At 44.8% G+C, this 13,383-nt stretch overlaps 1 protein-coding gene across 1 annotated transcript; it reads right to left on the bottom strand.

Moving 5' to 3' along the window:
* Positions 1-6,199: 6,199 nt before the first annotated feature.
* LOC148047305 (uncharacterized) lies at positions 6,200-11,924 on the bottom strand. The gene is made up of 5 exons (XM_087711586.1): positions 11,386-11,924; positions 11,015-11,129; positions 10,833-10,900; positions 9,825-9,954; positions 6,200-8,250 (listed from the first exon to the last, which is right to left on the bottom strand). The coding sequence occupies exons 1-5, from the start codon at positions 11,797-11,799 to the stop codon at positions 6,371-6,373; spliced, it is 2,607 nt and encodes an 868-aa protein (XP_087567712.1). The 5' UTR covers positions 11,800-11,924; the 3' UTR covers positions 6,200-6,370.
* Between the last annotated feature and the right edge of the window lie 1,459 nt (positions 11,925-13,383).

Below are 13,383 nucleotides of genomic sequence, written 5' to 3'. Positions count from 1 at the left end.
AAAAAATATCTCTGGGGGATTTGAGCTAGCCTCCCTCAGGAACAGCAACCCTGAAGACTAGGGAGAGATTTGAGGAGGCCTCAAAAGGGACCAGATCCTGTCAGAAACAGCAGGGTGGTCAGAAAAGGAGGACTAGGAGGCTCTTTAGGAAACACAGTTTATGTCTTGCGATTGCTGAGAACTCCGGCCCCATGGCAGGCAGGAGTAGCCCGGGAGGGCAGCCAAAAGCTGCCAGTTCTGTCAGGAGGACGAAGAGCCCCCAAGAGTCACTTGTGCCAATTGCTGCGAGTGGTGTGCCGAAAGTGAAAACCAGAACTCGCCCATATGTTTTGGAAGGAGATAAAAATAAACCCTGCAGTATCTTGCAGCGTCGTGCAAACCCCAGTACGGGAAATAGCAGCTGTGCCTTCCCTTTTCTAAAACATGCCAGGATGTGATCGGAATAAGACCTGGGTTGACCTGCTACTGAAATGCCTCCTGGTTCTCTCTCCCAAAGGGAGGGTGGCTATTCGCTACATTTCGCCACCTTCTGTAGTCCAAGGAGCAGCAGGGTGAGTCCTGCTTTTCGCTCTCGACATGCTTGCTCCTCACTTGCAGCAACTGGGACTGAGGTGTGTGGCACTGGCCGCGCTGAGGAGAAGGGGCTGCAGCCAGTACATTGTTCCGAGGCCCATTGAGCTCAAGGGGGGGCCCATGACGGGGAATTTTTTACTAAAAATTTACATAACCAAATTTTTAAATATATATACTTTATACCCATGATGGCAAACCTATGGCACATGAGTATATGTGCCCACATGACTCTACCGTGCATGTCCGCGTGCCTCCCGCTGGTCAGCTGATTTTTGGATCTCTGCCGTGCATGCGGGAGACAGGTGCATATGTGCAAGGGGGTGTGCCCCCCGTTCTCTATTTTTTGTCCCAGGAGGCTTCAGGGAGGCCTGCTAGGGCCAAACCTGGCACATGTGCTAGGGGCAGGAGGAGTGGGGGACGCACATGCATGGGGGGTTGTGCATGCATGCGCATGGGATGGGGTGAATTGTATTATGGGTCTGGGCAGGCAGGTGCTCTGTCACATGCACACTTACGGTAGGTGAGGACAAAAAGGTTAGCTATTTATATTTTGTGTGTGTCACAGCTCCTTCACTTAATAACCAAGAAAGAAACCACTCAACTCCATTTTGCAGAATTAAGTGTACTTTTACTGATTATAAGTAATGAGAAGCTAAGCAAAGCTGGATCTGAGTAAAAAGGCGCGAAAGCATTAGATATCAATATTCATCCCCTTCCCCTTGGTACCCCAGTCCATAGTCCAATCGTATATAACCACAGCTGTCAGGTGGGAGACATCTTCAAAAAGCATCATCAGGTGGGTATGCCGGACAGTTGGCCTTGGCGGGAAACTCCCCTCCTTCCACATGCGCAAACGAATGGTGAGAACAACTTCCAATTAACAGTCCTCCTGTACAGATTATTTCCCTCACCCAAATACTATGCCCTCCCTCTGCGTTTCAATGGCAGCCGAAAAGCAAGCAGCAAAACAGAGGCTGACAGTGTATATAGCAAAACTGCATTGTATGACATAGCCTTTATTAATCTGAAACTCAGTGAAGTTATTTATGTAATTTATTGAATTTTAATTTCATTACTTATTACCGTATTTTTCAGAGTATAAAACGCACCTTTTTTCCTCAAAAAAGAGGCTGAAAATCTGGGTGTGTCTTAAACACCGAATACAGCATTTCTTGCCTCCCAAAACTCCGCTCCCTTCACCAAAATGGCCGTGCATACACTTATGGAGGCTTCCAGAGACCTCCTTGGGGCTGGGGAGGGCAGAAAAGAGCAAAAAAAGGGGCCATTTTTTTGCTCCCCCAGCCCCCAATAGCACTCTATAAGCCTCCATAAGGCTATGCATGCAATTTTTTTGTCAAAAAATGGGCCCGTTTTTTGTTCAGTTTTGCTAACCCCCGAGCACTCTGCAAGCCCCCCCCCCCAGGCTATTCATGCTTTTTTTGGGAAGAAAAAAATGGGCCCATTTTTGTAAAAAATGAGTTGTTTGGGGGAGGTTTGCAGAGTGCAAATTTTTTTTTCCTTTCCAAAAGTTCTTTGATTGATGAGAATTACATTGATCAAGTGCTGTGCCAGCAGAAACACCTACCTACTTTTTTTCTCTATCTCTATTTCTCTCTCTCTATCCCTCTACCTACAGTACCTACCTACTCTGTCTCTCTCCCTACCTACCTACTGTATTTCTCTTTCTCTTTCCCTTTATATACCTACCGACCTAACTACTTTCTCTCTCTCTCCCTATGTACTGATTTCTCTATTTCTCTCTCTATATATATCCCTCTACCTACCAACCTACCTACTCTCTCTCCATACCTATCTACTGTTTTTCTCCATCTCTATTTCTCTCTCTCTATCCCTCTACCTACATACCTACCCACCCTATCTCTCTCTATTTCTCTCTATCCCTTTATCTACCTACCTACCTAACTACTCTCTCTCCCTACCTACCTCTATTTCTTTCTCTCCCTCTCTATCCATCAATCTACCTACATACTTTTTTTTAAAAAAATGCTTCTTCAAAACCTTGGTGCGTCTTATACTCCAGTGCATCTTATACTCCGAAAAATACGGTAATTTAAGTTGGCAAATTCAGTTTCATTTCATTTATGAATATATTTTATGTTTTATTTCAGTTTATGAATGGTTATGAAATGTCATCTCAAAAATCTGGAGCTCAAAAATGGAAGGAAAAATAGAAACGTGTGTCCATGTGTAGGTGAGGGGCCGCATATTAGTCTTGTTCCAGCACTTAATAATCCTCTTGACAATCCTGGGCACTGGCAGTAGGCAGAGGCAGGGAACCGACCACTTAGTATACAGCAGCCACTGCAAGCACATTTCAGGCAGCTGCTGCAAACACACTTTGGGAGAGAGTCAGGAAGTGTTTCAAAAGCAGGGCAAGCCGTGTCTTATTCAGATCACATCCCAACATGTTTAGGGAGAAGGCGCAGCTGCTATTGTCCTGGATGTGATCTTTATAACACCTAGTATTGAAACACTTCACAAAAAGGGGGCAACAAACACAAAGGGCAACCGGACTTGTGGCACTTCTTTATTCAGGCGCTGCTGCTGACTTGGAAGGAGAGGCTTTTACACTTGCACAATGTGTCACTCAAGAGGTCTCGTGGCGAGGCAGGTGAGCCACTTAGTTTCTCACCCGGTCTTTGGTTCAGCCCAGCCTAGCCCTCCATTCAGCAGCTAATGATAAGGGGCTCACTCGCCTTTCCACGAAGAATCTCAGGAGACGCAGCATGCAAATCAAAGCATAGTGCTGTGAGGCCGGGTGCCCTTTCAGTTTGTTCCCCCCACCTCTCTCTCTCTCTCCCCTCTCCCTTCGTGGGAACTGCAGGGGAGGGGAAGGACAATCAAGGAGACGCTGTGCCAAGACACTCCCAGGAAAAGGATGAAACGGGCCCACTACCAGAGCCCAGGCGCTGTTGTGGACTGGATCGCATGCTTCCTCCAAACCCGTGTTTCTGCTGGTGTTGCTGCCGTGAGGTGAGGCAAGAGGTAGCACAGGGATGACGCCTTGCCGCGATCCCTGCGCTCTCAACCCCACTATCCAACCTCGTCCTCCAGCTCCACTGCACGCTCACATGTAAAGACAGATGGTGGGATAGATTAGGTCCTCACTGAGACACCTCTGCCTCCATTTGCTGCTTGGAGGGACTTGGCTGCACGGGCTACAGGTACTTCTGAACACCATTGGCCCCTGCACATGTAGCCACCTGTGCTGGCCAACACTCACCCACCCACTGATGAACTAGGGCTGAACTACAGCTTGATTTGCAGATAGGGTTTATGTTGCAAGCACTATGAAAAATCACGCTATGGCTTATTTTTGGAATAGGTCTTATTTTGGGGAAAATGCGGTAGTAACCTGTTGTGGCCCAGCAGGAGCCGTTGGAGTTGCCACCAGACTCCGACAGTGAGGGGCCCTATGAGTCGGCCCTGGAGGATGTGGAGGACCCTGGACAGGGTTCCGATTCCGAGCAGGGCGCAGAGAGACTGGTTGGCCACTAGGTGGCGCCTAAGCCTTGGATCAGTGGGGAGGAGACAAGGGAGAGTGATCCAGAAACCAACATTGAGTTGTTCCAGGATGCACGCCGTCAAAGAGCTACTCGGCGTCAAGAACAACTACATAATTACAGGAGGTAATTGCGCTCAGCTGATGGCCATTAGGCTCCTCTTCAGACTATAAAAGAGACTGCTTGTGCCACGCCCTTCTTGCAGAAGTCAATGCTTGGACTAAAGAGAAACTAACTTGGCAGGCTGGATTGCTGCCAGAATTTGTTTGAATTGCTGCCAAGGTTTGTCGGACTTGCTGCCAAGGTCTTTATCTGTTTGTTTACTTGGCTTTCAGCCACCGAGAGTTTGGTCTTGTTATTAAAGGACATTCTCATTAAGCATGTCTCGGCTTTCGTTACTGGATGGATGGAGGGGGTCAGAACAGTAAGCACACCATTAATTTTCTTTTAAGTTACCTTTATCTTTTTTTCTAGCCCCTAGCACACCATAAAAGGATAAATATAAGGCCCTAACGCTAGAAAAATATATTTTACCCATGCATTTTCTCAGCTTCTGTTCATTCTGACCCCTTGTTTGAAAGACAAATTGTTCAACCTGAAGCTTTTTGCACAAAATCTACATTGACATTTCTCATTATTCCATCACAACAGGTCTTGGACCAACCGAAAAAGGTTCCCTGTTTCTGCATTCGTACTGGTTGACTCAGATCTTAATTTGACACAGCAGATACAAGTTGAATTGAGGGGTCCTTGGTACCCTCTGAAGCTGATAGGTGCACTGATGATGTTCCTGAGTTTTGGGTAATGAAAGGTCGGCAACCAAAAAAATCTAGCTCAGAGAGCACCAAGGACCCCTCATTTCAACCATGAGTGACACATTTTCTCCTTTATTGGCAGGTTGATTATTTTTTGTATCTTCCTATCCGAGAAAATTCCCATTCCCATTTCTGGGTGTTTCATCAGAAAGGACTGAAGTAGTTTTCTGAAGCAATTCTTAATTTCACGTTAGTTGGACCCCTATGATTTTCAAAGGGCTTCCTTTTTGATTGATCATTTGCAATGTTAGCACACTGTAGAGGTTTTCATTCCGAACTTCTGGAGTATCTCTAATTTGGGACAAGGAAGGAAAGGAGGGAGGGAGGGAGGAAGGTATTACTATTGTAACTTCAAATGGTTACGTAATAAATAAATTATTGCAAAATCAAGGACTGAGTTGGCCAGTAGGCTGGCTATTTAAGGAAACTTAATATGCATCCATATGTCCCCACTGCTGCTTTCCCTTAATAAAACTACTTGCTTCAACAATCCATGTTTGGACAAAGGTCAGAAGAGATGCAAAGGTATCCATATTTCCAGAACACTAGAACTATTAAAGCAGCACTTTTTTCACATAATTGTGTGAAGTTACCATTGCAGTGAAAAAATGATATCTGCAAAACGAGTAAACAATGTGAACAGGCAGCTGTGAAGGCTGTGAAACAAAATCCTAGGATGCCTTACCAGAAGTATCGCCATCAAGAAAAAGAAGGTCCTAACTCGCTACATAGGGCTTTAGTCAGTCCCCAATTTGAATACGGTGTCCAGTCCTGCAGACATCACTTTAATTGTATTGATAAGATTGTGTAGGTTCACAGATGGGCAACATGAAGAAGGTAAGATCACCACAAAATTAGAAGAAAGAGCCCATCAGTTCAATTTTCTAATTCAGCTGTCAACCCCGAAGTGAATCTGGCCAAAGCAATCTTGGAGGCTTCAGGGTTGCCACACAAATGGTGGGAGGGGTAAAATAGTTAGATGGAGTTTTGTAGCCAAAACAGTAAAGTTTTCCTGTGGGAACCAAGGGCATTCATTCAGGTGGAAGGGCAGAGGAGGAGCAAGTAATTAAGAAACTGGGCAGGACCTGGATTGAACAGTGAAAGGGAAACTTGATTTTAACCAGGAAAAAGCCATGGGAAAATTCAGAGTCGGTTTTCACCAGTTATGCCAATATAAAGTGTCCAATAATCTGTTCTTTGAGGTACCTACCTGCCTTGGAGTTCTGTTTTCAATGAGTGCATTCCTTGGAACACTGACATTTGCATCACTTTATAACCCAATTATCCTTATCGTTGTGTTTCTCATTTATTACTTGCATTAAATAATATGAAGCAGGGTGGAAAGGCAGATCTATAGACATGGTGGGTCAGAAGTTAGAATGCAGTACTACAAACTAATTACCCACAGCCAGGAGTTTGATCTGACCATGGTTGATTCAACCTTTAATCTTTTTCAAGTCAGTAAAATGAGGACCCAGATTGCTGGGGACAATATGCTGACTTTGTAAACTGCTCAAAGACTGCTATAAAGCTTTGTGAAGTGGTGTATAAGTCTAAAGTAGAATTGCTATTGCTAGATACTTTCTCCCGAGTGTGAATCCTTTTATGAGTAGTAAGATAATAATTCTGAGCAAAGTTCTTTCCACATTCCATGCATTTATATGGCTTCTCTCCTGTGTGGATTCTGTTATGAGAAGTAAGAGCATTGCTCTTAGTAAAAGTCTTTCCACACTTCATGCATTTAAATGGTTTCTCTTCTGAGTGGATCTTTTTATGGGAAGCAAGATAACTGCATTGAGCAAAGGTCTTTCCACACTCCATGCACTTAAATGTTTTCCCTTCTGAGTGGACCTTTTTATGGGAAGCAAGATTACGTCTTTGAGCAAAGGTCTTTCCACACTCCATGCATTTACATGGCTTCTCCTCTGTGTGGATCATCTTATGGGTAATAAGTTTATATCTATGAGCAAAGGTCTTTCCACACTCCATGCATTTAAATGGCTTCTCTCCTGTGTGGATCATCTTATGGGAAGTAAGTTTACCTTTTTGAGCAAATGTTTTTCCACACTCCATGCATTTAAATGGTTTCTCTTCTAAGTGGATCTTTTTATGGGCAGTAAGATTACTTCTTTGAGCAAAAGTCTTTCCACACTCCATGCATTTAAATGACTTCTCTCCTGTGTGGATCATCTTATGGGAAGTAAGATTACCTCTTTGAGCAAATGTCTTTCCACACTCCATGCATTTAAATGGCTTTTCTCCTGTGTGGATCTTTTTGTGGATAGTAAGTCTACTTCTCAGAACAAAGGTCTTTCCACACTCCATGCATTTACATGGCTTCTCCTCTGTGTGGATCATCTTATGGGTAATAAGTTTATATCTCTGAGCAAAGGTCTTTCCACACTCCATGCATTTAAATGGCTTCTCTCCTGTGTGGATCATCTTATGGGAAGTAAGTTTACCTCTTTGAACAAATGTTTTTCCACACTCCATGCATTTAAATGGTTTCTCTTCTAAGTGGATCTTTTTATGGGCAGTAAGATTACTTCTTTGAGCAAAAGTCTTTCCACACTCCATGCATTTAAATGACTTCTCTCCTGTGTGGATCATCTTATGGGAAGTAAGATTACCTCTTTGAGCAAAGGTCTTTCCACACTCCATGCATTTAAATGGCTTTTCCCCTGTGTGGATCTTTTTGTGGATAGTAAGTCTACTTCTCAGAACAAAGGTTTTTCCACACTCCATGCATTTATATGGTTTCTCTCCTGTGTGGATCATTTTGTGATTTCTAAGTCCATTGCTATGAATAAAGGTTTTCCCACACTCCATGCATTTATATGGTTTCTCTCCTGCTGCTTGGAGGGACTGGGTTGCGTGGGCTTCTGAACACTGTTTCCCCCCAGTATGAATATTTTCATGGGAAGTAAGTTGCCTAGTTGTTCTAAAATGTTTTCCAGATTCCAAACATTTATAAGGATCCTTTTTTGTGTGAATCATTTTTTGAGATCTAAGGAAGTTATTTCCAATAGAAAGAATAAATGTCTCATTGCAATTTTGTCTGTTGTGTCTTATAGCATCTTCTCCTTTGTTTTGAGTTAAATAGTGTTCGTTTACATGTAATTTATCTTTGATTAGCTTCTCACTTTTGGCAATATATTTTTTCCTTATTTTTTCTTGTTGGGTATCGGTGGAAGATGAGCTTTCCTGATTCCAATTATATGACTGGTTTCTCTCATGGCTTTCTAATTCCATTTGAATTCCAAATTTCTCTTTTTCATCCTTAGCATTGATCACTGGGAACAGTTCACAGGAATCTTGATTCTCCTGCCCATTATTACCTTCAAAGGAAAAGAGAAATGAAAATGATAACAAGGTCAAACTATAGAAAGTCAACAAATTTTCTTCTGAATTTTTCCAAAATTCCATCATGTTGTATTTGGATGCCTACGCTGCTGTGATATAGACATGATGATTTCTTAAATTCATGAGTCATGAAAACATTGAACATATTAAGAAAATATCTCTTTCTTTACAATTATCTATATATATTCAAATCCCACTCAAAGTCAGTTTTGAGTTAAGGAATAATCAGGAAGATCATCCTAGAAGGAATTTAGAGAAAATTTAAGATATGTCGGGGTGGGGTAATTTCAGCAGAGAGCTATAAGAACTGAAACTTTGGGGCAAAATCCTTTGCTTGAAGCCTCCCATTGGCTTGTAAACGCTCTTCATGCTGAGACTGAAAAGATTGGGAGGCTTAAAGATAGGCAATTTCACCGCCCCAAAGTCTCATCAGATTGCAAGGGCTCTTCGGCCAGATTTGATATAGGCCTCAGTTAGCAGGGAACAGGCCTAATGTACTATAGTGCAAGATCACATGAGATCAGTACTGTGAGATTTTGAGCTACTGATCTCACATGATCTCTCACTACTTTAGCCCTATATTTTCTGCAAATGCAGCAAACAGGCAAAGGAACTGATGGCTTGCTAAATTGTCGCAGGGTAACTGGATGCTTCTGTCCCTAACCTTTTCTAGATATATAATATTTACCTTTCAAAGCAGATTGAGGTGTGTGTGAGAAAGAGAGAGCAAATCGGTGGGGTTTGTGTTTGTCTGCCTACAGACAATCTCAATGGGGTTTATATAATTCGAAATCTGTGTTTTAAATAAAAGTAGGAAATGCAGATTAATATTGCTGGAAGTAGTCACAAAAGGTCATTTCATGGGTTAAATTCATCACAAATGAATTTACATAGTTATATGGTGCATTCAGAGAAATTGTATTGTATTGTAAATGCAACGTTAATGGCTTTTAGAGCAGTTCTCCTTCCCAAATCTGGGGCTTTCAGTTACCGTCTTAATTGGTGCAGTTCTCAGTCTGGTTTATTGTGTGGTCATCTGAAACATATGATCAGGAGTTATTTGGAAGGAAATCCTGTTTGTTTAATTCTTTTGTTAATGGCCTATTTTAAGGAACCTAAAGCTGCTGTATGGAGTTAGGCAAGAGGCAAGAAAGTTTGCGCACTTTTTCCATTCAGGGAGGGGTCTTATTAAATAAATAGATGCCTTTGAGCAAGACTGGCTTACGAAGGACAAAGGTAAAATGGACCACTAAATCGGCCATGCCCACCGAGTCACAAGACCACCTGGCCAGGCCCATTCAGCCGGTCATTAGGCAGATCACACTATAGTTTGAGGGACCATGAACTGGCCACCAGTTTAAAAAGTCCTGTGGACCTGTGATGTAAGCAAAGAGACATTGCTTTCCTTCCTTGGAATATGAGAAGGCCAGATCCTTCCCTTCTCTCTGCCAGGAGACGATATTTGATCAGTGATTTTTAATAAAAAAAAACAACACTAACTGTAATCTGTCTTCTTGAACTCTCTGATTGGGGACTAGAAAACTCTTACCGAGAGAGACCACGTTCCTATGGTTTTCAAGCATGACTTCAGAATGGAGTACTTTTTGGTCAGGATCCAGCTGAGACCATTCCTCCTCAGAGAAATACACAGCCACCTCCTCGAAGGACACCAGACTCTCCTGAACACAGAACAAAGAAGAGAACATGAGGATTCACAATATCTGTTCATCTTCATCAATGATTTAGACAAGGAGATAGAAAGAAACTCAGCACATTTGCAGACAAGAACTAATTGACAGGAATAGCAACAATCCATAAGGTAAGCTTGAGATGTAGAAGGGTCGACAGATTGGGCCCCATCTAACAAAATGAGAATCAGTGGTGAGAAATGTAAGGTTCTTTATTTAGGAAAACAAAACTAAATGCACAGGCATAGAATAGGTGATACCTGGCTCAACAGTAGAAAGTGCAACAGGGATCTTGGAATCCTAGTGGACAATCACTTAAACATGAGTCAGCAGTAGGCTACACTTGCCAAAAAAAAAAACACCCCAAAAGCATATAAAGAACAGTTGCTGGAATTGTGTATCCCCAGTTTAATGAAAAAAAGAACTAGGAATGCAACGATAGTAGTGTTGCAATATCTAAGAGGCTACCACAAAGAAGAGGAGGCCAACTTTTTCTCCAAAGCAGCTAAAGGTTGGACGAAAAACAATGGATGGAAATTAATCAAGGACAGAACTAACCTACAACTAAAGAGAAATTTCCTGGCAGCGAGAACAATTAGTCAGTGGAATGACTGACTGATTAATTAAAAACATTTCCTAAACAGAATCTGAGGGTAGAAATGACAATCCATTGTAGTAATAGTCTACAGAGGAAGTTAAGCTGGTGGACAACTTGAACCTGCTATTATGCTGTCCGTGTCACACAGGAATACAAAAATAATCCAGGAAGAAGGGGGGGGGCGGGAATAGAAGGAGAGAGAATTCTGCACACCTGCTTCACTTCCTGAAGGAAAGAACAATACAAATCTAAAAACTTTTCTCTTTCTTACTTGATTTGGAAGTTCAACCGCTGTTTGAGCTCCATCGTAAAAAGCAGAAAACTTCATTCTCTGTTTCTCTGTAATGATAATATAATATCAAAATGCATATTTAACAATATAAGAGGAGGTATACTACAGAAGAGGAGGAGACAAATGGGATCTTTCTGGGTGATTGGTGGATCTTTGATTACCTCCTGCAGTGTCCAGACTTTGATCTTCCCAAAGGATCCCGTTGAAAAATAGCTCCTGAGGGGGATTTGATGGGTTCTTCTTTCCCTCGGGATCTCTGATCTCCACAGTGCAGCACTTCAAATAGGGGAAAGGGAAAAAGCAGCAGAATTAATATACACCACACAACATAAAGTGCATTCTTATATTAGGAACGCAATCTCAAAGCCCCCCAAATCCATCAGTGATGTTGAGTGAGAAAACAATGGAACCATCTCCTACAAGAATTTGCGGAACATCATCATGTATTATGAATCTCAGAGAAGTTTGGGAAGGCGGGGTGAAGTATTCAAACATATTTTAATTCCTTTTTCACCTCCCTAAAGTCTCTCACCTGCAACTGGACCTGCTCCTTCTGCTCCTCCGCCTGGCTCAGGAGGAAGCCTTCAGCCAGAGCCACCGCCTGGGAGCTGGTCTCTGCTCCACACTCCCGCACCCAGCCCTCCATCTCTGGGGGAAGAAGAGCCAGGAGCTGCTCCAGAACTACCAAGTCCAGCATCTGGGTTTTGGTGTGCTTTTCCGGTCTCAGCCATCGCCTACAAAAGTCATGGAGTCGGTTGCAAAGACCTCGGGGACCCTCAGCTTCCTGGTATTGGATGAAATTCCGCGGCTGAACTTCGGGAGGGAGGATGGTTTCCTCCTCCAGGATCTTCTGCCCAGTCCTTGTCCAGAGCTCCCCTCCCTTCCCAGGCTGAGCAGCTGAAGGGCCTTTTCCGCTTCCCTCCTTGGCAAAAGGTTGTGTCTCCATCCTTTCTCTGTCCTGCAGAGCAACTCCAGGTGGGTCCAAGGACTCTGGTGGGTCTCCAGATGCCTTTTCCTTCACGGGACCATTCCTGGTACCCCAGGACAGATCCCTGCAAGTTATTCCGCTCTTTTTCCTCCCACAAGATAAACTTTGTAATGAGCCGAGGTGGCGCAGTGGTTAAATGCAGCACTGCAGGCTACTGCTAGATCAGCAGTTCAGCGGTTCAAATCTCACCGGCTCAGGGTTGACTCAGCCTTCCATCCTTCCAAGGTGGGTAAAATGAGGACCCGGATTGTTGTTGGGGGCGATATGCTGACTCTCTGTAAACCGCTTAGAGAGTGCTGAAAGCCCTATGAAGCGGTATATAAGTCTACTGCTATTGCTATTGCTATTTTGCCGTGCAAAGACCACAAATGGCTTCCAGTTTCTTTATCTGAGATGGAAAGAAAAAGAAAAGCCAAGAATTAGAAAGTGGAATTCAACCACTGAACAACCTTCACCCAACCTGCCCGGAGCCCCAAGCGGCTCATCCCAGCGTAGGGCCGAGGTCCCGCGAGTAGGGCAGGGAAAGGGGCAGCTGAAGAGGCCGCAGCGCTTCTCTCCCCCTCCAGAGACTGGAACGGACCCTCGGGGAGCCTGGTTCGAATCCTGCCTCCTCCTCGCCCGGCTTCTCTCCTCTCCTGCTGGGCCTCCGGAAGGCCTCTCCTCCTCTCCCCCCACTCGGGCTCTTCCCCGGACACCGGTAAGGGAAGGGGTCCATTCCGCCTTCCTGGGATCCCCGCTCCCCCCTGCAGGGAGAGGGAGGCTGGGAACCATGGGACCCGGGGTTGAACCTGGAGGAAGGCCAGGCGCGAGTCTCCCCGTCCTCCACCTCCCTTTGCCAGGGAAGAGCTCCCAACTCACCCCGTGCACGTCTGAATCTGCCCCGCCAGACTCTCCCGCAGCCGCTCCGACCCCTTCGGAGCCTCAGGGGTTAAGGAGAGCGAGGGCTGCGTCCTAGAGAGGCAAGCCACTATGCTGTCATTTCCTTCCCAGCCACCTCTGGAACGTCAGCTGTGACGTTCGCCCTCCACTGGTCCAATAGGGAATCGCCTGATGTTCCCTTGTCCTTGCAGAGGGCGCCCCCTGGTGGGCAAAGTGCCAGGATGGAAGAAAGGGCGGGAAAGAGAAGCGCTCTGAGGGGGAGAGGGCAGGGATGATGGGCTTGGGAGTAGGGAAAAAAGGCCCTTCTCAATGTCTCCCTGCCCGACAAAGGCGTCTTCAGAGGTGGCAGCTTCTCCCTCTCCTTGTCCAGAAACCGTCTGTGGAGATCGAGAAAAATCCCTGGATGATTTGAACTCAAGTCCCTCAGGAATAGCCGCCATGAAGGTTGGGCAGAGATTGGAGGAGGCCTCAAACTGGGCCAAATCCTGTCAGAAACAGCCGGGCGGTCAGGAGAACCAGGAGGCTCTCTGGGAAACACAGCTTGTGTCTTGTGGTTGTTGAGAACTCTGGCCCTTGTCAAGCAGGAGCAGTCCAGCAGGGTGACCTAGAGCAGGGCTGTCAGGAGGACGAAGAGCCCGCAAGAGTCACTTGTGCCAATTGCTG

Source organism: Thamnophis sirtalis, unplaced genomic scaffold (assembly GCF_051295495.1).
Source record: "Thamnophis sirtalis isolate CommonGarterSnake01/CBP01778 unplaced genomic scaffold, rThaSir2_p1.2 scaffold_3, whole genome shotgun sequence".
NCBI lineage: Eukaryota > Metazoa > Chordata > Lepidosauria > Squamata > Natricidae > Thamnophis > Thamnophis sirtalis.
The sequence above is the reverse complement of the archived record's forward strand: the minus strand, read 5'-3'. Positions and strand labels throughout refer to the sequence as shown.